The 23,692-nt window shown below is 40.9% G+C and overlaps 2 protein-coding genes and 1 long non-coding RNA gene across 9 annotated transcripts in view; 1 reads left to right on the top strand and 2 right to left on the bottom strand.

The window, feature by feature from the left end:
• fam222ba (family with sequence similarity 222 member Ba) overlaps positions 1–14,614 on the bottom strand; it is a 72,012-nt gene extending 57,398 nt beyond the window's left edge. For 2 of the 7 annotated variants that reach the window (XM_029691116.1, XM_029691111.1), the window contains exon 1: positions 14,491–14,614. The gene's annotated coding sequence lies outside the window, so the exon portion shown is untranslated. Of the gene's footprint in view, positions 1–4,935; positions 5,740–6,709; positions 6,855–14,490 lie in introns of those variants that run through there. The other 5 variants (XM_029691110.1, XM_029691109.1, XM_029691117.1 and 2 more) reach the window with 3 other exon arrangements.
• eral1 (Era-like 12S mitochondrial rRNA chaperone 1) lies at positions 13,892–18,486 on the top strand. The gene is made up of 11 exons (XM_029691118.1): positions 13,892–14,153; positions 14,548–14,709; positions 14,923–15,050; positions 15,166–15,243; positions 15,416–15,462; positions 15,554–15,615; positions 15,907–16,019; positions 16,206–16,529; positions 16,718–16,867; positions 17,165–17,245; positions 18,225–18,486. The coding sequence occupies exons 1-11, from the start codon at positions 14,048–14,050 to the stop codon at positions 18,345–18,347; spliced, it is 1,374 nt and encodes a 457-aa protein (XP_029546978.1). The 5' UTR covers positions 13,892–14,047; the 3' UTR covers positions 18,348–18,486.
• Positions 18,487–19,659: 1,173 nt separating this feature from the next.
• On the bottom strand, positions 19,660–21,620 carry LOC115148840 (uncharacterized). Its single transcript, XR_003866753.1, has 2 exons — positions 21,479–21,620; positions 19,660–20,988 (listed from the first exon to the last, which is right to left on the bottom strand). It is a non-coding gene; the product is annotated as an uncharacterized LOC115148840 (long non-coding RNA).
• Between the last annotated feature and the right edge of the window lie 2,072 nt (positions 21,621–23,692).

Below are 23,692 nucleotides of genomic sequence, written 5' to 3'. Positions count from 1 at the left end.
CTGACAGAGCTCCAGAGTTCCTCTGTTGAGATGGGAGAACCTTCCAGAAACACAACCATCTCTGCAACACTCCACCAATCAGGCCTTGATTGTAAAGTGGCCAGACGGAAGCCACTCCTCAGTAAAAGGCACATGACAGCCCACTTGGAGTTTGCCAAAAGGCACATAAAGGACTCTCAGACCATGAGAAACAAGATTCTCTGGTCTGATGAAACTAAGATTGAACTATTTGGCCTGAATGCCAAGCATCACGTCTGGAGGCAACCTGGCACAATCCCTATGGTAAAGCATGGTGGCAGCATCATCATGCTGTGGAGATGTTTTTCAGCGGCAGGGACTGGGAGACTAGTCAGGATCGAGGGAAAGATGAACGGAACAAAGTACAGAGAGATCCTTGATGATAACCTGCTCCAGAGCCCTCAGGACCTCAGACTGGGGCGGAGGATCACCTTCCAACACGACAATTTTTTTTTTCACCTTTATTTAACCAGGTAGCCTAGTTGAGAACAAGTTCTCATTTGCAACTGCGACTTGGCCAAGATAAAGCAAAGCAGTTCGACACATACAACACAGAGTTACACATGGAATAAACAGACATACAGTCAATAATACAGTAGAAAATGTCTACATACAGTATGTGCAAATGAGGCAGAATAAGGGAGGTAGGGCAATAAATAGGCCATAGTGGCGAAGTAATTACAATATAGCAATTAAACACTGGAATGGTAGATGTGCAGAAATATATATATATATATATTTTTTTTTTTTTTAAATGTGCAAGTAGAGATACTGGGGTGCAAAGGAGCAAGATAAATAAATACAGTATAGGATGAGGTAGTTGGATGGGCTATTTACAGATAGGCTATGTACAGGTGCAGTGATCTGCTCGGACAGCTGGTGCTCAAAGCTAGTGATTTTTGCAGTTCGTTCCAGTCATTGGCAGCAGAGAACTGGAAGGAAAGGCAGCCAAAGGAAGAATTGGCTTTGGGGGTAACCAGTGAGATATACCTGCTGGAGCGCGTGCTGCTATGGTGACCAGTGAGCTGAGATAAGGCAGGGCTTTACCTAGCAGTGAACCTAAGCACACAGCCAAGACAATGCAAGAGTGGCTTTGGGACAAGTCTCATTGTCCTTAAGTGGTCCAGCCAGAGCCTGGACTTGAACCCGATCCAACATCTCTGGAGAGACCTGAAAATAGTTATGCGACGCTCCGCATCCAACCTAACAGAGCTTGAAAGGATCTGCAGAGAAGAATGGGAGAAACTCTCCAAATACAGGTGTGCCAAGCTTGTACCGCTATACCCAAGAAGACTTGAGGCTGTAATCACTGCCAAGGGTGCTTAAAGTACTGAGTAAAGGGTCTGAATACTTATGTAAATGTCATATTTCCAGTTTTGCTTTGTCATTATGGGTTATTGTGTGTAGACTGATGAGAGAAAACAACTATTAAACCATTTTAGAATAAGGCTGTATAGTAAAAAAAAAAAAAAAAGACAAAAAATAAAATTAAAAATAAAAAAAATGGAAAAAGACAAGTGGTCTTAATACTTTCCGAATGCATTGTAAGTCGAACTTCCTTCATACTGGACACAAAGACACAAATGGTATCCACGAGTTCATATGACTCTGGGGAAGTAGATAAACGTCCTCCTTGCACAATTTCCCTAAGTATCCATTTAACTTCAATTTATTTATCCGCCGTCAAGAGGGAGGGCCACTAAAATGGTTTGCCTGTGAGGTTGACCCCCAAAAGGGAGCATGTTTTCATGTGCTTGGGTCCCAGGAAAACATAGAATTTCTAATTTGGGTACCAGGCTGAAAAGGTTTAAGAAACCCTGACCTACCCCCTTTTAAGAACCCAGTCTGGTAGGGATGACAAAACAGTGTGGCTTGACAGCTAGTCCAAAAGCGCAGGGACTCAAGTGTGGTGAATGTGGGGTACAGTGGTTTGTCAGCTGAGCTGGAGATCTGAGCTCAACAGAGGTGGGTTATTAATAATGACAGTAGCTAGTAGCCACCTCAGAGATCAGATTCGTAATACCTTCCTGTACAGGAAAAGAGGGTGGCCTGTAGCCTCGCTGTGCAAATGGATGATATTCCAAAAATGTTAGTCATGTAAGACAAGCCAAGTCACCTGAGGCCATCTGCTATGCAAACAGAAAATATCTTATGCGCACAAAACCCAAACAGACACCTGCAAGTGATTTAACATTCATAACCTCTCCTAGAATTTGAAAAGGATGATAAAATGTGATTGTGTTGGTAGACTACATTGTTTTGGAGAAAATGTTCATTTGCCTCTAAAACACAACATTAAATGACTGGCTTAAAATAAAACAAAATGATAAGCAGCCAAGTGGCTTATTCCACACAGAAAATTCTTGCAACATAAAAGTCTGTTTTTTTGCTACTGTATTTCACAGTAAACTGGCGGGTGCTGAATGCTAATTGCCACTAATCAATGCATCTTAAATCAGCTGAAACATCAGAAAAGTGACTCAAGTTCTGTCTGTGATCTGTTATTCATAGCCTAGAACTTGGAGGTCTCAGAAAAATTAAGCATGGCTTTGATGTAATCCGGTGTTCCATTGCCACTGCTTAAAATGAGTATGTATGGAGATTCTATAGGCCTAGCCTACATTTTGACCTCAGTACAGAATCTTTTGAAGCATAAAATGTCCACTGATGTGGTGTACCTGAGTCACACTCTGTGAAGGCAACAATCATCTTCACTTACAATTACCTATTATTAAATACATTAGCAACAGCTGAATATTAGGTCAGATCTAGAGCAGGGATGGGCAACTGGCGGCCCCCATGACCCCCATTTGAAGGCCCTCGGATTAATCCCCCACCCCCCCGGGTCTCAATTTACTGTTGAAAGAGTATGACATGAAAGAATACATTCATGAGGCGCAATTTCGAAATTTGGTTGTACATCACAGTCTCTCTTGTTATGTCAGTCACTGATAGTCAATTAGCCCATATACGGATTTTGTTTTCAGATTGCGAAATTAGTTAAGCAGCCAGCTATCTAAAATTGTTATCGTGGTCGAATTACCAGCCGGGGGGGCCCCCAAAGATTTTTTTGTCAGTCTCAATCAGCTATCATATTAAAAACTGAAAATATTTCTCTCCGCCCCATGGCAAAATGAGTAGAATTGCATGAAATGAGTTATGAAATTAGTAAATCTTCTCTTCACCATGGCAAAATGTGAAGAATTGAAGCAAACTTGCTTTAAAACTGCAAAATGTTCTTATAACACTCCATGGCAAAGTGTAGAATTGCATGAAATTAACCAACTTTTGTTTTTTCTCCGCTGTCAAGAGGGGGGCCACTAAAAGTATTTTGGGGGGGGGGGGGGGTAAGCAGAGCAGTGAGCAACTGCGGCCTCTCATGACGAGTTCAGATTTTTCTGTGGCCCCCACCAAAGTTGCCACCCCTGATCTAGAGCTAAGTATCATGGTGAATGAATCCCATTGGATGCTTGAAGTTTCTCATTTTCTAAATTAGCCTCATTGTCAAATATCTCACCAATTGCTTTCAAGTTTCCTTAAATTTGACACTAAAACCATGTGGACTTTATATGGGAATGTGTCAGTCAAATTCATTAAGAAAAGTTTAGGCTACATGGTTTGAGATTTTAGCTAACCATTTCTGCCCTCTTATTTAAACCACTCTACACACTGATTAATATCCACTATATTGCTCCGCCAGGCTGAAGTGGATTAATGAAGAAAAAAAACATTGACAAACATGCTTTCCTCTTTATTTGCTCTCAGCTAAAGTCATGTTGCACTTGCAGGTCAATTAAACATGAACATTAGAAAACACTTATAAAGCCAGTATGGTGTCTTCTTGCATTGGCTAATTAGCACATGCATAGGTCGCCAAGCATTGTGGTGCTTTGCACTTGAGAACAATGCATTTTCTAAATGACAGCCCATTTATCTAGCCACCCTCTCTTCATAATGAATGCATTGTTACAAAGCAATGCTATTTGAAAGAGCAGAGCCTGTAAAGAAAATAACATGATGAATAATATGCTCAATAATATGATAATGTATGAGTGGGGATAATAATAATTTCATTTTCTCATCAAGATGTTTTAATACATTAAAGCAAATTTAGACAGCATTTCCATTCTATGCATGTCCTAGTCCAACCATTGAGCCATCATAATTCTAAACTTGAAATGAGAACAAATAGAGTAGTACTGCATCACAAATGTAATCGTCTTGACTCTTGAGCATCAAGACAAAACTGTCTGGGATTCATTGAAGAATGTTAAATCACTTTAATGGCTCTTCATTGTGATGGAAACGTAGCACCCAGACAACAAAATTATTCCTTACAATACTCGATAATTGCACTGAGTCAAGGAGCCTGCGTTTCTCAGGAAACAAGGGTCTGAAATGTAATTATTCACCCTTTGGAAAATGTAGGGCAACTGCGCAACGATGTAAAACAGCACTCTCGGGCGAACTAATGTCAAGCTCTCATTTTTGACAGAGTAAGCAGAAGATATCAGAGAGCAGAACGATTAGATCTTCTCTGTTGTAAATTAAATAACCACTCTGGCAGTCGGCAAAGGAAATGCACTTTAAAGAAGTGCCAGACTCCACGAGTAAGGACAGGACATAACACTGCTACATTATACAACCTCTTGGAGGACACTGACATTTTAATTTGTGATCAGCAACTGTACATTAGTGACAAAAATCACACCCCATGTCATCACCACTGATATTAAATCACAGATGTATTACACTATTATAAACTGCAGTGGTTCTGCAACAATGAATAAAAGACAACCGTTAATCAGAATAATGACGCAACAGCAATTGGCCTACATCCCATCACACAAGACAGTGCAAAACTGAGATGTTATTTTGACAGCACAAGTAGCTGAGCAGTAACAGAATAAAACTGACCATTTGACAAAAACGTAACGTTACTCCAGGCTCCAATTGATCATGGGTGGTATTTGATGAATCCGCACAAACACAGCAAAGATTCCATCTGCTAAAAATGCATCGTAATAGATTTCCAGAATTGCAGCAGAATAAAATCCACATTTTGTAATGAGGAGCCACCTAAACCAGATCTGTCGAGGCACACAGGCTGAAACATCCCCCTTTCTCGCCCTCAACTCTGCCCATATATATGTACCCTTTTTTCCCTCAACACGGAAGTCACATTTTGGTTCATCCTGATTGGATCTCATCAAATCAGGAAGACTGCCAGCATGTTTACCAATCAAATAGCTTTCTCCAATGTAAAAAGAGTAGGGATTCCGTGCGCAAGGTCGTGTGGCTGCCAGATGAGCATGATGTAAACCTTTTGTTACCTTACCAAACCTCTCACTGGTTTGTGCAAGACGAGGTGGAGATTTCACTTAAGAACCAACGGAACTGTCTAAAATGTACTAACTCCGCCCACCCAGGGCACCATGCCTTGCAAAAGGAACTCCACCAGTGTTTACTTTGGACTCATCCTGCACAAACTAATAATATGTTGATGTGTAAAGAGAGACAACTAAAAGCTGGGTTGTCGAGGTAGATTTTAGTCAGGCTGAACAGCAAGAAAGCAACAATACTGAGAGTCTGTGTATGAAAAAGATAGTAGCCATTATAGAACATCGGAAAAGAAGCCATACAAAATACTAACACTTGCTGACATCACGTTCAAACCGCTTGTTGACTGTCAGATCAATCACGATATGGTGGCATTGACGCATACCCGCCCCCTGTCTTGTTTCAAAGGCCACTGTTATTAGCTAAGTCAGGTGCTTCTCCGGTCTCTCGCTCAGCCTCCACCCCACAGAGACAGACCCCACATAAAAGGGTCACTAATTTCTCTCTTGGATGGCTACTGGATGATTCAAAGTCTGATCAAAGGAGCACAGCAATGGGGCACCACACTGCCTACTATACGCACAACAAATTCGATCTGGACCACCCACCAGCGGCAGGTTGTCCAAATGTATAATGCTGGCAATCAATTCAATATCCATCCCCCACAATAGAACAACACAGCCGCTATTCGCCCCTCGCCGAGATGAGAATATTTGAAGGAGGTGGCAGGCTTGTAAACTACATAGTTGACTCGTTAATCAGCGAAATGAAAATCAACCTGCGTCTAATTGAAAGCAATTAGCTTGTGGCACAATAAAGAAAGGCAAAGTAAAGACATTCCTGATATTCTAGTTAACCAATTGATTACGGTAGATAGTTAAATGGCACATGTACCACAAAATGGTTAGGTAATAACGTAAGATAATGCATAATTCATTTAGTTAGAATATAATGTAAAGGTAACAGTTCAGCCGTAACAGTTCACCCATCTTACAGTCCATTCAATTATGATTGACATATCATCAACATTAGTTAGCTGACATAATGCTGGCTAGTTGACACATTCAAGAGTGAAAACTGAAGTCTCTCGTTATGCCAAAAGCTTGAATTCAGAGTTATTTGAACAAAGGAGAGGCTTTTAATCAAATGTGTTGCTAGTGCAATATCAATAGCCAGCAGTTAGCATGCTAACTAACAGATAGCTAACGTTAACTAATGAAACACAGAGCTAGCGGATTGATAGCTAACGTTAGAATGACTCCTTTGTTGCCGTCTCGGCTTTGCACACACTTATGACAAGTAATTACCTTCCAATGATGAATGAAATCTCATATTTGATAGAAATACTTACTCTCCATGTACCTCCTCGAAAGGCACTGCTTAAAAAATCATCATGGTTTACAAATTCAAAAACAGATTTTTTGCTGTTGTACTGCTGCTGTCTGCGGCAGCAACTTCCGGCGCATGCGCAAATTTCTCAGCACCCAGCCAAGTCAATATAGTGTAATTACAGACCAAAATTCGGGGCGTTTCTTGATATGAGTATTCACTGATATCAGGAAACGCCCATTGATACCTGCCATTGGTCAGTTCCGGTGTTATGAGACTGACGGTTTCTCGACAGGTAATTTGTTTACATAGCTAGCAGGTTAGGATAACTAAGGTGCCAGGTTAGGATAATTAACGTGCCAGGTTTGGATAATTAGCGTAACAGGTTAGGTGAATTAGCCATGGCAGATTAGGAGACTGAGGTTATGTTTAGGAAAAGGATCAAGGTTAGGCCAAAGATTATGGATATACTGACAAGATACATGTCTCTCCGCCCTAACAATGTGAGTCGTTGTCCACAAAGCCGTCTAACTCCCTCCTATCTTTTCTTTGGATTGGTGGATACATCTCATTATTGTAATCATTTTTTAAATATTTGATGAGGGTTGTTGACGTTAATCGCCTGCATTGTCTACTGTATTGTTCTACTGTATCTTAGCCTATGCCGCTCTGACATTGCTCTTCCATATAGTCATATATTCTTAATTCCATTCCTTTACTTAGATTTGTGTGTATTGGGTATATGTTGTGAAATTGTTAGATATTGTTGCACTGTCAGAACTAGAACCACAAGCATTTCGCTACACCCCGCAATAACATCTGCTGAACACGTGTGTGTGACTGACTTGCCTGGCTAAACAAAGGTAAAATATATATTTTTTGAAATTGCTGCGATGTCACGTGTCCTACTTATATCAGTACACTCGTAACAACTTAAGCATTATGAAACTTATATTAGATTAAATAAACCTCACGTTGCAAATAAGCCATACATTTTTGTTGTTGACCAAATTCGACACTCTCCTTGCGTGGTGGACGAAACAACGAAGAAGATTTTCTGCCGAGTTGGGCCTTTCTTTTCCTGTTCCTCTTTGGTTCGATTTAGCTACAATCGATGACATATATAAAACACTGGATTGATGATGCTATGTATTGGCCATTGAGAACTTTTAAGCCCCCGGTCGGCCATATTAGTAGGAGTAGGAGCTCTTTAGTAGGAGCAGTCCTCCATAGGAATTAATGTAATTCTACAGTATTTCAATTAAATGTTTAAAGGAAAACATTACATGTATTTAAGTCCTTTTTTGTAGTGGGGACAGCAACATTAGTACTCTCTAAAAAAAATACTATGAGAAAAAAAAATGTGAGCATACTAATGTGCATACAATGTGCATATAATTATATAAGCTCACATAATATAATTTCAAAGGATGCATTAAGATGTCTGTAACAGAATATACGTGTAAAAAAACGAACGTAGACATTAATAAATGCATTTCTATAGCTTCCAAAATATTTTTTACAATTGCGGAAGAGTTCCAAGATGGCTATGCGGTGGCTTCAATACAATGCCTCCTTTCAATCATCCAGGGTTTATACACATCATTGGCTACAATGCCACAGTTGTCAAAAACTGTTGTCCCCGCGAAAAAAACGGCAACTGACTAATGGCGAGCATCAATGGGTGTAACTTAATATCAAGAAACGCCTATATCAGAAAACGCCCCTAATTGCGATCTGCAATTACACCCTTTTCAGCCAAGTCAGTCTTCTAGCTGGAAGTTCTTCCCAGGCACTGATCTAAGATCAGTTAGGTTTATTTTCCAAATAATGGATTAAGGTTTTGTCAGGGTTAGGCTTAGCTGGTTCTAGAACTGTGATTAAGGACATCTTCTACCTGAAACAAGAAAAGAATGGGAGAAATGTCATAATCTATTTAATAAACGTATGCTTGTAATTATGAAATGCAATGCTCTACGTAACATTTCCAGAACATTTTATAAGGTCAACTATTAATATCCTTCATTATTGTGACAACAACAGTGGTGTGGAACATGATCATATTGATGTCAATATTCAATGCATAACATCTTGGTAAATAGGCCTACACAATATTTGACTGAGCAAAAGTTTAATAATCCAAATCATTTAATATTTCTACATTTGCAAGACTAGATTACAATTCTTTGCTTATTACAGTAATCCAAATAATTTGTATGTACACAGAATCCAGTGTTCAAGTCTTTCACCCACCTTGGTTTGTGATTTGATGAAGAATTCTCTAATCAAAGACATACAGTACCAGTCAAAAGTTTGGACACCTACTCATTCAAGATTTTTCTTTATTTTTACTATTTTCTACATTGTAGAGTAATAGTGAAGACATCAAAACTATGAAATAACACATATGGAATCATGTAGTAACCAAAAAAGTATTACACTTATTTTATATTTGAGGTTGTTCAAAGTAGCCACCCTTTTCTCCCCAATTTCATGGTATCCAATTGGTAGTAGTTACAGCCTTGATGACAGCTTTGCACACTTGGCATTCTCTCAACCAGCTTCATGAGGTAGTTACCTGGAATGCATTTCAATTAACAGGTGTGTCTTGTTAAAAGTTAATTTGTCGAATTTCTTTCCTTCTTAATGCATTTGAGCCAATCAGTTGTGTTGTGACAAGGTAGTCACAAAAAACTAAGTCCAAATTATGGTAAGAACAGCTCAAATAAGCAAAGAGAAACGACAGTCCATCATTACTTTAAGACATGAAGGTCAGTCAATATGGAACATCTCAAGAACTTTGAACGTTTCTTCAAGTGCAGTCGCAAAAACCATCAAGAGCTATGATGAAATTGGTTCTCATGAGGACCGCCACAGGAAAGGAAGACCCAGAGTTACCTCTGCTTCAGTGGATAAGTTCATTAGAGTCAACTGCACCTCAGATTGCAGCCCAAATAAATGATTCACAGAGTTCAAGTAACAGACACATCTCAACATCAACTGCTCAGAGGAGACTGCGTGAATCAGGCCTCCATGGTCGAATTGCTGCAAAGAAACCACTACTAAAAGACACCAATAATAAGAAGAGACTTGCATGGGCCAAGAAACTTGAGTAATGGACATTAGACCGGTGGAAGCCTGTTCTTTGGTCTGATGAATCCAAATTTGCGATTTTTGATTCCAACCGTTATGTCTTCGTGAGACACAGAGTAGGTGAATGGGTGATCTCCGCATATGTGGTTCCCACCGTGAAGCATGGAGGTGTGATGGTGTGGGGGTGCTTTGCTGGTGAAACTGTCTGTGACTTATTTAGAATTCAAGGCACACTTAACCAGCATGGCTACCACAGCATTCTGCAGCGATACGCCATCCCATCTGGTTTGCGCTTAGTGGGATTATCATTTGTTTTTCAACAGGACAATGACCCAACACACCTCCGGGCTATGTAAGGGCTATTTGACCAAGAAGGAGAGTGATGGTGCTGCATCACATGACCTGGCCTCCACAATCCCCTGACTTCAAACAAATTGAGATGGTTTCGGATGAGTTGGACCGCAGAGTGAAGGAAAAGCAGCCAACAAGTGCTCAGCATATGTGGGAACTCATTCAAGACTGTTGGAAAATCATTCCTCGTGAAGCTGGTTGAGAGAATGCCAAGAGTGTGCAAAGAAGTCATCAAGGCAAAGGGTTGCTACTTTGAAGAATCTAAAATCTAAAATATATTTTGATTTGTTTCACACATTTTTGGTTACTACATGATTCCATATGTGTTATTTCATAGTTTTGATGTCTTCACTATTATTCTACAATGTAGAAATTAGTAAAAAATAAAGAAAAACCCTTGAATGAGTAGGTGTGTCCAAACTTTTGACTGGTACTGTATATCTGTAACAAATGAAATAAATGACCCCTTTACATCCACCCACCTGCCCGCTGCTCCCCCATTATTGATACCATTTTGAGGCTTGGAGAAAATGGCAGTCATACATTGAGAGAATGTATCATTCCATTGTATAGTATATACCATCATGTCTGCCATCATGTCTGTTGAGAGGCAGGTAATGATACATTTGTGATATAGGAATTAATATCTTTCTGCTGGGGGAAAGACAACAACAAAACAAGTTATATAGGCAACATTTAAAAAATATTGAATGGTGATTTGAATCAGCAATACTACTTTACCATAAATTATTATAATTAGCAAGTATATGATATAACTGATTGTGTCTATTTAGGATCCATATAGATTCTATGAGACATGGAAATGCCTTGGTTATCATACAGACCAGACTATTACAATGCCCCAAGCCAAATCCTGCCTAGCCTGCAAGCATTACTACATCCACACACCACCACCATCAAGTGAGATGGGCCCAGGGGGGAGAGCTCTGTCTGAAAGCCCAATCACAGTGGCGTCAGCTGGGGATGGGGAAGTAGCAGCACAGCAGTGGGCACCATCAGGCCATAGTAAAGTTAATGATGCAGAATGGTGTCTTTTCTCCTGCCCCAGAAGAATGTCAATACAGGATGTTTAAGAACGCTGTACCTAATTACGCTTTTTAAATTCACAGCCGACATGATTGATGATTTTTGAAAGGAAGGCATTATCGATCCACCTCACAGACAAGTCCTATTGATTGCAAGTCTAGATTGACTATTACTTTTTTCTTTAGGCCGTCATTGTAAATAAGAATTTGTTCATAACTGACTTGACTAGTTAAATAAAGGTTAAATAAATAAAAAAATTAAAATCTGAGCATCTGCAGTATGTGACCTGGTGGGTGTTTTTTTCAGTGGTGGTGGGGGCTAAATTATTACTTAAAAAGTACTTTGATGAAGGCCTTATAGAGGATGTGGCAGTTGCAGCTGCTGTATTGTGTTACTGACTGCAATCATCTGTAATGGATTGGTGAATGCGCGGTTGCATTGGCAGCTCCTGCCTGCCTTCTCTTACAGCTCCCTCTTGACATGCTCATGTCGCAAGCTTATTATATCATCAACTGTGTTATTCCTCACCAGCAGCAAGGTTGACAGCATCACTCTAGCACCTGCCTGTTACTGCACATCTAATGCTAGTCTGACTGCTATAGGAGATTCTGGGTAAATTTGATGTGACATAAGTTACTTTCCGCCTGGAGTCAACATAGAGGAGCAGGAGGAATGGAATTCCCTGTATGTTTTGGGGAAGGTTCAAGGCTCCATTGTCAATGACAATTAAGAAACATTACTGCTATCAAACATCACAGATGCAAGATAGAGAATTTGAATGAATTGGAAAATGAACCAGAACAGAAAATAGATCATCAAGGACAATAACCACCCAAGTCACTGCTTGTTCACCCCGCTATCATCCAGAAGGCGAGGTGAGTACAGGTGCATCAAAGCTGGGACTGACAGCTTCTATCTCAAGGCCATCAGACTGTTAAAATATGTTAAATAGCCATCACTAGCACATTAGAGGTTAATGCCCTATATACATAGACTTAGAATCACTGGCCACTTTAATAATGGAACACTAGTCACTTTAATAATGTTTACATATTTTGCATTACTCATCTCATATGTATATACTGTATTCTATCCTATTCTACTGTATCTAAGTTTATGCCGCTTTGACATTGCTCGCCCAATATTTATATATTCTTAATTCCATTCCTTTACTTTAGATTTGTGTGTATTGTTGTGAAATTGTTAGATATTACTGTTAGATATTACTTCACTGTTAGAGCTAGAAACACAAGCATTTTGCTACACACGCAATAACACCTGCTAAACATGTGTATGTGACAAATAACATTTGATTTGATTTGATCTTCTATGACATTATTCCAAGTGCACTTTAAATGGCAACATGGGCTCTACAATTGATAATTCAATGGTTTGCAGGCACAGTCATTTTGTTCTTTTTGGAGGGAGCCCTTTCCCTTTGTGTAAATGGTTTGCAGGCACATTCATTTTGTTATTTTTGGAGAGAGCCCTTTCCCTTTTTGAAGGCCAAAGTTAATGCAGTCATAGAAAGAACTCTGATGGCCATGTGAGGAAAGCCCTGAGGGAGCAATGGCCTTGAATGAATGTGTGGCTGTGCGTGAATGCATGCGTGTTTGAAAGTGAGAGTGAGAGAGAGAGAGAGAGAGAGCTCAGTTCAAACATACTGATCCTCAAATATCCTTTAGTTTCTAGTTCCATTAAAAGTCTATTCTACAGTGAGTGTCTGCTAAAGGCTCTATTTTTGCTGCTCCCTCTTTTTCGGCAGAGTTTTCAGTTAAATTATGACAGATTGTGAGCTATCCGATATCCTTCATCATTCTTCCCAGTGGAGGTGTTTGTTCCGCCCTGAGTGGGTCCTGGAGGACTAACAAGCAGCCGGCATGTTTAAAGGACTATGGAGAAACATCTGCTCTCTCTTGCTTTAGTTGCGATGAGAATGAAAACAACATAATAAAATAGAACAAATCAATATATCAACTACAAATACACTCCCCTATTCTCAAATTAACCTTAGTGCAGACTTTTGGATGATCAAATCCCCTGTTTGTAAATTTCTTGTGGTAAATTGAGTTTGCAAGAAAGGAATTTCACTGTACTAATGCATGTGACATTAAAAACTTGAAATGAGTAAGCAAGGCCATTTTGGCATCTTTGCTGCATATTCCCCATGATAACGCATTGCTTTAAATCCTAAAGCCCAGGGTGTTTCGACTACAGTGTTTTTCCAAACTGGTGCATGTGGGCACCCCCAGGGGTAAACAAGTCAGCTGGAAGGTGTACACACATAGCCCACTTGGACTGACAATCTGTAATGGCAGACTAGTCTGTTGCTATATTTTTCATGTATATTATCAAGCCATTTTTATCAGTTTGATGATCCATAGGCCTATATTATCATTAAAAGTTCAAGTTAATTTACTTTCAGTTGAGTATTATTTTGCCAGAGATCAATTGCAGAGAGATTGCTATTATGGCCAATAGCAATGGCTCAGAAGATAAATTATTTATCATGAATGTAATGTGCTCCTTCTCTATGTTATGTGGTTTTCCATATTGTGTTCCAAAATTGCTTTAACCAGTTTCGATTGGGGTTGAGAGCATTTGACAGATGGCGTCAGAAGCCAAGAAAGATCACTGGCGTTTCTTCCTCTTATTCGCTAGGGGGCAGTAAAGCCAATGCTCGCCACAATCACCAAGCGGACACTCTTCCAAGACAAAACCACTCTTTGGTTTGTCCATCATGGCTGCGCCCCTTGTTCAATGTGAACGTAAGAGATCATGCTGCCATGAAGTAACCTTGCGTTTCGTATAGTCACCGAAGTATGTTGGAATTTCAGCGATAGCTCGGCCAGATAAGTTTATATCATAAATGGCTTTCCGTGTGAGTATCTCGATTTTCGGGAAATCTTTACGTGTTCGGAGAGTTGCTAACGTGTCTGCGCCACTGGCAAATGCGTCACCGTTTCTCCGAACGGGTCAGTCATCTACCTTATCTGCTAAACTAGATTTAATATCTCAAATTAATAAGTGATCATGCAAATGTAATAGCCTTTCCCCTACCCATAAATATACTTAATTCTGTCCGAAACAAATGTCTTATTATATTTTCTTGTCAGGCATGACAGCCATACCTTATTATCGGCTGGCTAGCTGATCAGATAAAGTCAGCCAACGTTAGTTATTACATTTTGAGGAAATTGGTCTATTGACGTCAGGTTACATACATGTAATTTAGCTATAATTAGTTTGAAAAAAGGTCAGATTCGTGCGTCATTGTAAACTAACGTTAGGCATAACAGTTGTATAAATTACCTGGCAAATCTACGCAGTGATGGTGATAATCTCGATGTCTCTGTTGCTTTGGTTTAGGATGGGCTGGCCGTCCTCCAGGGACCAATAATGGACACGGTTTTCGCTTCACTCCTGCCTGTTTTATTACATCGGATGCGTTTTTGAGCAGACTGGCGAAAGGCAAAGCGGAGACAGATGACACTCATTATCACTATCCAGCCTCAGTTCTGCCCGACAGCGGTAATCACAACTGCTGCCTCTGAAAATAAAAGAGTTGGTTACCTCCGGGTTTAGGGCATCGCAGTACAGTTTCGCCTTGTCCAAATGCTGCGTACTGAATGAATGTCTAAGAATATTATATATATATATGCCCTTGTATTCTGTAGATCTGTATTATGTATTTCATATTTTACTCATACTTCTGATAAGTCAACCCCTAAACTCTCGTTTCAGCTGAACAATTATCATTGCTGGTGAAGGATCCAGATCAACCAGAGAACTCAAAGGTTTTAAGAGTGGCCATCATTGGTGCCCCAAATGCTGGGAAGTCCACACTGTCCAACCAACTGCTTGGCAGAAAGGTACTTAACCTTATTGTACTGGGCAGTTTCTTCACTTTAAGTTGTACACATACACATCATGAGTCAGTCTGGAGTGTATTTTCATGAACACCAGTTTCTCTGAACATGATCATAGGTGTTTGCTGTTTCCAAGAAAGTGCACACCACACGGGCCCGTGCCCTTGGCGTTCTCACAGAAGACGACACACAAATTGTAAGTGAGAATCAGCTCACAGACCATGCATTTAGCATAGCAGCAATTTGGCAAGGGTTTGTTTGTTTTTCAGGGCAGTCTTACATTATGTACAGTATCTGTTCAATATACAAACTTTAGACGTATTAGATAACCAAAGTTGTACATGCGTACTTATACATTCTCTCTCTAGATTTTACTGGACACTCCTGGACTCACTACACCTACAAAAGTCAAGAGGTGATTTGTTACACAGGTTTCATTACTGTGGTATTATAGTGATAAAACGAAATAGGTGAATTTCCAACGGTGCTATTTATCTTCTCCACAGGCACCAGCTGGAGAAGTCTCTCCTCGAGGATCCTTGGAATACAGTCAAGGAAGCTGGTCTTGGTACTGCATGACTCTTCACTTTTTTGCAACTTTTCGGGCACTCAGATGATCGGTCATAACTCGCCCATTGCTTTTCAGACAGTCTAGTATGTGGTCCCCAAGTATGTGGTCCCCAAAATGCATGTGGTCCCATACATTTTCACAATTCCTTTTAAATAAATAATTTTGTGGGCAGATGTCGATGCACTGCATTGACACAAGTGGATCTGGCATGTATATATAGGATTATGCGTGAGTGTCACTGGCCTATGCCATCATGTTAATGTCCTCTTCTTGTTGTTATTGCTTCAGTGGTGGTAATGGTAGATGTGTCAGACAAGTGGGCCTGCAACAAGCTAGACTTTGAGGTCCTGAAATGCCTGACCCAACACCCAGATGTCCCAGCAGTCCTAGTTCTCAATAAGGTACAACTTATTTATCACATGCATGCAAACCTCATCCTCTCCATGGCCTTGTCAATAATAACTGATCATATGTACTGAGGTGAGATCATGGTTGTCATATGATATTATGCATTATTATGATGTAATAAATTAGGAACTGTCTACTACATGAATTGGCACATGAACCGTGTAATGTGTATGGCACAGGTTGACCTGCTGAAGAGCAAGAGCAGGTTGTTGGAGATCACAGCAGATCTGACATGTGGAGTGGTGAACGGCCGGAAGCTGCAGGTCCGCAGGGTGATCAAGCCCCCCTGGGCTGAGAGGAGGACAGACAGGGAGGCTCGGACATCAGGGTCTGGAGATGAGGACAAGCCGGGGGGTGATGTGGCTGATGGTGAGGGCAGTGAGGCCTTGTCAGGGCTGAGTAAGGAGCAGCTTAGGGCTCTGAAGACCCAACAGGGCTGGGCTCACTTCAAGGATGTCTTCATGGTCTCTGCTGTGGATGGAGAGGATGTGGAGACACTGAAGGTAATGTTAGCATATGGTGATATAGGGACTTATGAAGCAATGTATCTAATACTAAGTTGACAAGTACATTTATTGTAGAATTATTTGAGTTATTTGAAAGCCATGGACATCAATTCTAGATATGTTGATGTTTAACACTTAACTAACCATTAACAATTGCTGTTGACATCTGTCTGTCTGCTCTACAGAGATACCTAGTAGTGGGGGCAAAGCCTGGGTCTTGGCAATACCACAGTGATGTCCTGACGGATCAGACTCCTGAGGAGATCTGCACCAACACTGTCAGAGAGAAGCTTCTGGAATATCTGCCCAAAGAAGTCCCTTACACAATGACGCAGGTGACTCGTCATTACAGACACACACAGACTGCAGAGCCAGACAATTCACTGCACTCATATAGCCATATGCAGATATTGTGCGTGTGCATGTGTCAACCATTTTAACTGTGAAGCACTATCTCCCATCCCAGCTTGAGATGTATTGTAGGTCCAGTGTCCAATCACAATGATTACTGACTCTTTAGCCCCTAATATCTATCTGTGTGCCAGATATAGATGTTGTAGCACATATAGAGAAATACTCATGGTAGTACTACCTTTGAAATTATATTCACTTTTTATTTCTCGCAATTGCAGGCCATTGACTTGTGGCACGACAGGGAGAATGGAGAGCTGGATATAGCAGTAAAACTGTATGTGAAGAAAGAAAGTCACATGGTAAGTGTGCTGCATTTCTCAGTACTATTTTCAATGTAGATTTCGATATGTCCCCTGTTGTGAAACATGTCAAGGAGCACCACTACCAACCTAACTACATTACTAATGAACACGTGAGAAGCCATCAGTGGAAGGAGATGAAGACGAGAAGAAAAGCTCCGGGAACTTTCTCGTAGATGGAGCGAGGCTCCACGGTCTGTGGTTCGGCCCTTCACATAGACCTGTCAATGTGTCGATAGACAGTTCATCTGAACCGGCTCTTTTTTGACTTATTTTCCTCCCCCCTTAAAATCACATCCCCATGGTGAGTCTACAGCTTGATTCTACGTGATATCTCTATCAGGGTTGGGGTCAATTCCACTTCAATTTAGTAAATTCAGGAAGTCAATTGAAAATGTCAATTCTGAGCAATGAGGAAAATTGGAATTTCAGTTTACTTTCTGAGTTGAAATGGAGTTTAGGCCAACTGATCTGTGTCCCGTCACACCCATCTCCACCTAATGTTGGAGATATGAAGCTGCTCTGCCATGTGTTCTCATACTGATAGTTACATGTGTAGATAAACTGTGTCCTCAGACTCATGAGGTTCAAGTCACTATGCCTGGAGTCTTCTTTAGCCTGTAATACCTTGTAAATATTTGAGCACTCCTTTTTAAACCATACATTTTTAATGGCAGACAGACTGGATGAATGTGAGCCTACATCTGCGTTGGTGCAGCAGTGCTCAAAGTGATTCAAACCTGACCCCTGCACCAGACTGCTCTCTAGGTTTTTATTCAGCTAAGGGAATGACGACAAAGTTGAAAATCATTGATTTACTGTATATTTAGTTAGGTCCTAGTGATTATTACAGTATACATTCTTCATATCTGCTATGGTAACTGTGGCCCTCTTGTGGACTTAAAACATTGACATATTGAAACGCATGCTCATATTAATATACTGTATTTCCTCTGTCCTTCATTTCTCCTGATGACAGAAAATGGTGATTGGCCAGGCTGGTCAGATGGTTGCCAGGATAGCCAGAGAGGCTGGAGACGACCTGAGCACAGTGTTCCTCAGGGAGGTCAAGCTGAGGCTCTCTGTGAAGGTGAAGAACTGACGAGGATTATGATAAACTGAGTATTATGATCATCTGGGGGACAGTTTTATGGTGGCCTTGTGAATAGGAAATGAACACTTGGACTCACTATTTTCGAGGAAAGATCTGACTGGTTTCTACTTCTTGACTATCAAATCAAGGTTTATTTGCCACGTGCGCCGAATACAACAGCATTTCACTTACAGTGAAATGCTTACTTACAGGCTGTAACCAATAGTGCAAAAAAGGTATTAGGGGAACAATAGGTAAGTAAAGAAATAAAAACAACAGTAAAAAGACAGTGAGAAATAACAGTAGCGAGGCTATATACAGTAGCGAGGCTACATACAGACACCAGTTAGTCGGGCTGATTGAGGTAGTATGTACATGAGATATGGTTAAAGTGACTATGCATATATGATGAACAGAGAGTAGCAGTAGCGTAAAAGAGGGGTTGGGGGGGGGGGGCACACAATGCAAATAGTCCGGGTAGCCATTTGATTACCTGTTCAGGAGTCTTATGGCTTGGGGGTAAAAACTGTTGAGAAGCCTTTTTGTCCTAGACTTGGCACTCCGGTACCGCTTGCCATGCAGTAGTATAGAGCACAGTCTATGACTGGGGTGGCTGGGGTCCTTGTCAATTTTTAGGGCCTTTCTATGACACCGCCTAGTGTAGAGGTCCTGGATGGCAGGCAGCTTAGCCCCAGTGATGTACTGGGCCGTACGCACTACCCTCTGTAGTGCCAAGCGGTCGGAGGCCGAGCAGTTACCATACCAGGCAGTGATGCAACCAGTCAGGATGCTCTCGATGTTGCAGCTGTAGAACCCTTTGAGGATCTCAGCACCCATGCCAAATCTTTTTAGTTTCCTGAGGGGGAATAGGTTTTGGACAGACCTGTAGCTAAAATGTGCTGCTGAGACCTTGTAAAGGCTCATCATGAGTCAGCTAGTGAGAGAGCTATCATAAACAGAGAGACAGCGCTCTCTCCCCTGGAACTTGGTCCCAGCCTCATCTACAGTCATTTCTCTCAAGGGTCAGCATACTGTGTTCTTGCATAAGCATTCTTCTTAAATAAAAGATGACTTGCAGATATTTGTTTTTCCTTTCAGAGCTTCTGTAACATTTTCTTTTAATTTCAATTTTGACCTCTTAATTAAACAGCTATATTTTGATGTGGAGTGTCTGTGGTGGCGGTTGGGCCGTGAAAAGGTTGCTGGTTTATCATGGGCTTCCAGAAGCTTCCCCTTGGCAGTAGACCTCTGCTAGCCTGGCCTGCTGATAATTGAACTGGGAGTAGCACAGTCATGTTCTGTCTGTCGAATGTCCCTGTTGTTCTACCCAGCCCCTGCCTATCTCTGTCTCGCACTCTCTTGTTCAGCTGCCCATAGAATTGCAGTCCCCTCAAGCCTCCATTTCTATCGCTCTTTCTTTTGTCTCTCTCATAGCAAAACTCAGCCCGAGAACTGAATTGTCAACTCTTTAATGGAAGGCAAAATGGAGCGCTAACCTGCTTGTAAAATGGGTCAGATAATAGTGATTAGGTTCAGTTCTCCCCCTCCCTGTGAGTTTGCTCTGAGCTTCTTTCTCTATCCAGGCTGTCTTGATGAATAACAAGTGTGTGGCCTAAAGGAAGGGCAAAGAGCGGAGAAGAGAGGAAAGGCTGGAGTGTCTCAATGAAGAGACAGAGAGAGCTGTGATGTATGTTTACTCTTTACAGAAACAGCTGCTCTCCATTGATTACTGACATTTACCCTGCTAACTTGTGTAGAATGCTAGACGTGATCTCAGATTAGACAAACAAACTGCCTTTAAAAGCTGTACACTGTGTATATGAAATTATACATAAACTAAACATTCATACAATTTTATGTGTAACCTGCAAATGCATTAAGGTGGTAACCTTGGTACAGTATTCCACCTTTAGAGTAAGATGTACACCCAGACATTGATAGTCATTTGGTTTTGAATTAAAACATTTATTTCACAAGTCAACAAACACCTTAAAATTAAAATATCTAAATCAGTTCTTATACACAATTCTGGTTCTTGGTATTACTAATTTGTTGTAAACAAATGCTCCTTGTTGCAAGGAAGAAAAGTCCAGTCCACCCGTTTTTAGTTTCCTTTATCGCAACTCCAGATGACATTGAGAAGCAGCAATAGAACCTTTACCATTGCTAAAACTCAGTAATGGTAACGGTTTGATCGCCACCCTCTAGCTTCCAACCGCGTCTGTCCATCCGTTTGTGTGTGTACTACTGTAGCTATTACATTGAGAGGTGTCAATAGAACCTTTACCATTGCTAAAACTCAGTAATGGTAACGGTTTGATCGCCACCCTCTAGCTTCCAACCGCTAGCAGCGTCTGTCCGTCCGTTTGCGTGTGTACAAATGTAGCTATGACATTGAGAGGTGTCAATAGAACCCTTACCATTGCTAAAACTCAGTAATGGTAACGGTTTGATCGCCACCCTCTAGCTTCCAACCATCAACAGTGTGTGTGGGTGCTGATAGTGGCTAGAAGGGGGAATGAGACCCTGGATAGTACATCATCTATACTGTAGTGTCACCATAACGAACTTACAGTATATGATGATATCCTGTCCAGGGTACAAGACCAACAAACAATGTCCCATGATGACTTTACCTAAATGAATAAACCTGTTGGAAAAAAGAGAATGGATATTACATATTAAACACACACAAACCAATGTAGAGAAACAGGTTAGAGTCAATATGTTGTTAATGTGTTAACATTGAGAAGTCAACCACCCTGGGTATGAATACAATATGCATGCTATATTCTAGAATTACATTATATTTTCCCAGACATAAAATGCATGCGTGATCCACAGAAATGTCAGATGTCCAAATCTTTTTGAGGAGTCCTATTACAAGACTAACCAAGTGCAGGTCCCACATTGCATTATATCGATGGCGTGTACATGCGTTCCTTTGATGCAATTGGTTGTGGTTAACTAAAAAAAAACACTTGCAGATCAGCATACTAGAGGACCTTCTCTAAACATCAGCTCTCCCCTAATTATCCATTTTCAAATGAAGCACAACCGACAGCATTAGATGTTTAGTGACTTGGTTAGGTGATCAAAAACGTCTGTAAATATCACAGAATAGGCCTTTAAGTGCTCACCTCCACATCTGTCCTGTCTGCGTTGTCCTCAGTCTCCTCTTGAAGAACAAAGTGTTATTTAAGGCTGTTGATGGTGCTCTTAACACGCTGCTCTGGTTTCCAACCACCAGCACATCTCCAACAGCACCAGGTTGTTCACAGACCCCTGACAGCTTGGAATGGTCTCCTTTAAGGCCACCAGCTCATTTACATATGGCGATGACATCACAGCTGTGGTCCCCTTATCTATCATGTTCTGGGTCTGGTCCAGTTTGTCTCTGACCAATGACATGCCCCCACCCCTTCTAATCAGACCCCAAACAGTTTTGCAATAGCAGGTGTTTGACATCTCGCCTCGACGCCCCTCCATGCCCCCATACAAAGTAAGTTTTTTGGCAAAGAGATACTAGGACCTTATTTTGGCATGTTTATTTGACCTACACCATATACAGTGCATTCGGGAAAGTATTCAGACCCATGACTTTTTACACATTTTGTTACGTTACAGCCTTATTCTAAAATTGATTAAATTGTTTTTTCCCCTCATCAATCTACACACAATACCCCATTATGACAAAGCAGAAACAAGTCTGTCCTCGGTTGCAAAACTCACTAGCGAGTTTCAAACTGCCTCTGGAAGCATCGTCAGCACAAGAACCTTTTGGTTGGAGCTTCATGAAATCGGTTTCCATGGCCGAGAGCCGCACACTAGCCTAAGATCGGCATACAAAATGCCAAGCGTTGGCTGGAGTGGTATAAAGCTCGCCGCCATTGGACTCTGGAGCAGTGTAAACACGTTCTCTGGAGTGATGAATCATGCTTCACCATCTGGTAGTCCAACATACAAATCTCGGTTTGGCGGATGCAAGGGGAACGCTACAGTGCCTTGCAAAATTATTAATCCCCCTTGCCGTTTTTCCTATTTTGTTGCATTACAACCTGTATTTTAAATGGATTTTTAATTGGATTTAATGTAATGGACATACACAAAATAGTTTAAATTGGTGAGGTCAAATGGGAAAAAATATCTTGTTTCAAAAAAATTCCCTAAATAATAATAATAATAATAATAATAATTTATTTTTTTAAATTATCCGAAACTTTGAACATCCCACGGAGAACCATTAAATCCATTATTAAAAAATGTGAAGTATATAGCACCACAACAAACCTGCCAAGAGAGGGCTGCCCACCAAAACTCACAGACCAGGCAAGGAGGGTATTATTCAGAGGCAACAAAGAGACCAAATATAACCCTGAAGGAGCTGCAAAGCTCCGCAGCGAAGATTGGAGTATCTGCCCATTGGACCACTTTAAGCCGTACACTCCACGGAGCTGGGCTTTACGGAAGAGTGTCCAGAAAAAAGACATAGCTTATTTTATTTTTCAAAGAGGTTAAGCAAACACGTTTGGTGTTCGCCAAAAGGCATGTGGGAGACTCCCCAAACATATGAAAGAAGGTACTCTGGTCAGATGAGACTAAAATTGAGCTTTTTGTCCATAAAGGAAAACGCTATTTCTGACGCAAACCCAACACCTCTCATCATCCTGAAAACACCAACACCATGATGTTTTTCATCAGCAGGGACTGGGAAACTGGTCAGAATTTAAGTAATGATGGATGGTGCTAAATACAGGGAAATTATTGAAGGGAAACCTGTTTCAGTCTTCCAGAGATTTGAGACTGGGATGGATGTTCACCTTCCAGCAGGACAATGACCCTAAGCATACTGCTAAAGGAACACTCGAGTGGTTTAAGGAAAAACATTTAAATGTCTTGGAATGGCCTAGTCAAAGCCCAGACCTCAATCCAATTGAGAATCTGTGGTATGACTTAAAGATTGCTGTACTCCAGCAGAACCCATCCAACTTGAAGGAGCTGGAGCAGTTTTGCCTTGAAGAATGGGCAAAAATCCTAGTGGCTAGATGTGCCAAGCTTATAGAGACATACCCCAAGAGACTTGCAGCTGTAATTGCTGCAAAAGGTGGCTCTACAAAGTATTGACTTTGGGGGGTGAATAGTTATGCACGCTCAGGTTTTCTGTTTTTTTGTCTAATTTCCTGTTTGTTTCAACCAAAAAATATTTTGCATCTTCAAAGTGGTAGGCATGTTGTGTAAATCAAATGATACAACCCCCCCCAAAATCCATTTTAATTCCAGGTTGTAAGGCAACAAAATAGGAAAAATGCCAAGGGGGTGAATACTTTCGCAAGCCACTGTACCTGCCCCAATGC

Source organism: Salmo trutta, chromosome 15, assembly GCF_901001165.1.
Source record: "Salmo trutta chromosome 15, fSalTru1.1, whole genome shotgun sequence".
Taxonomy (NCBI): Eukaryota; Metazoa; Chordata; class Actinopteri; order Salmoniformes; family Salmonidae; genus Salmo; species Salmo trutta.
The sequence above is the reverse complement of the archived record's forward strand: the minus strand, read 5'-3'. Positions and strand labels throughout refer to the sequence as shown.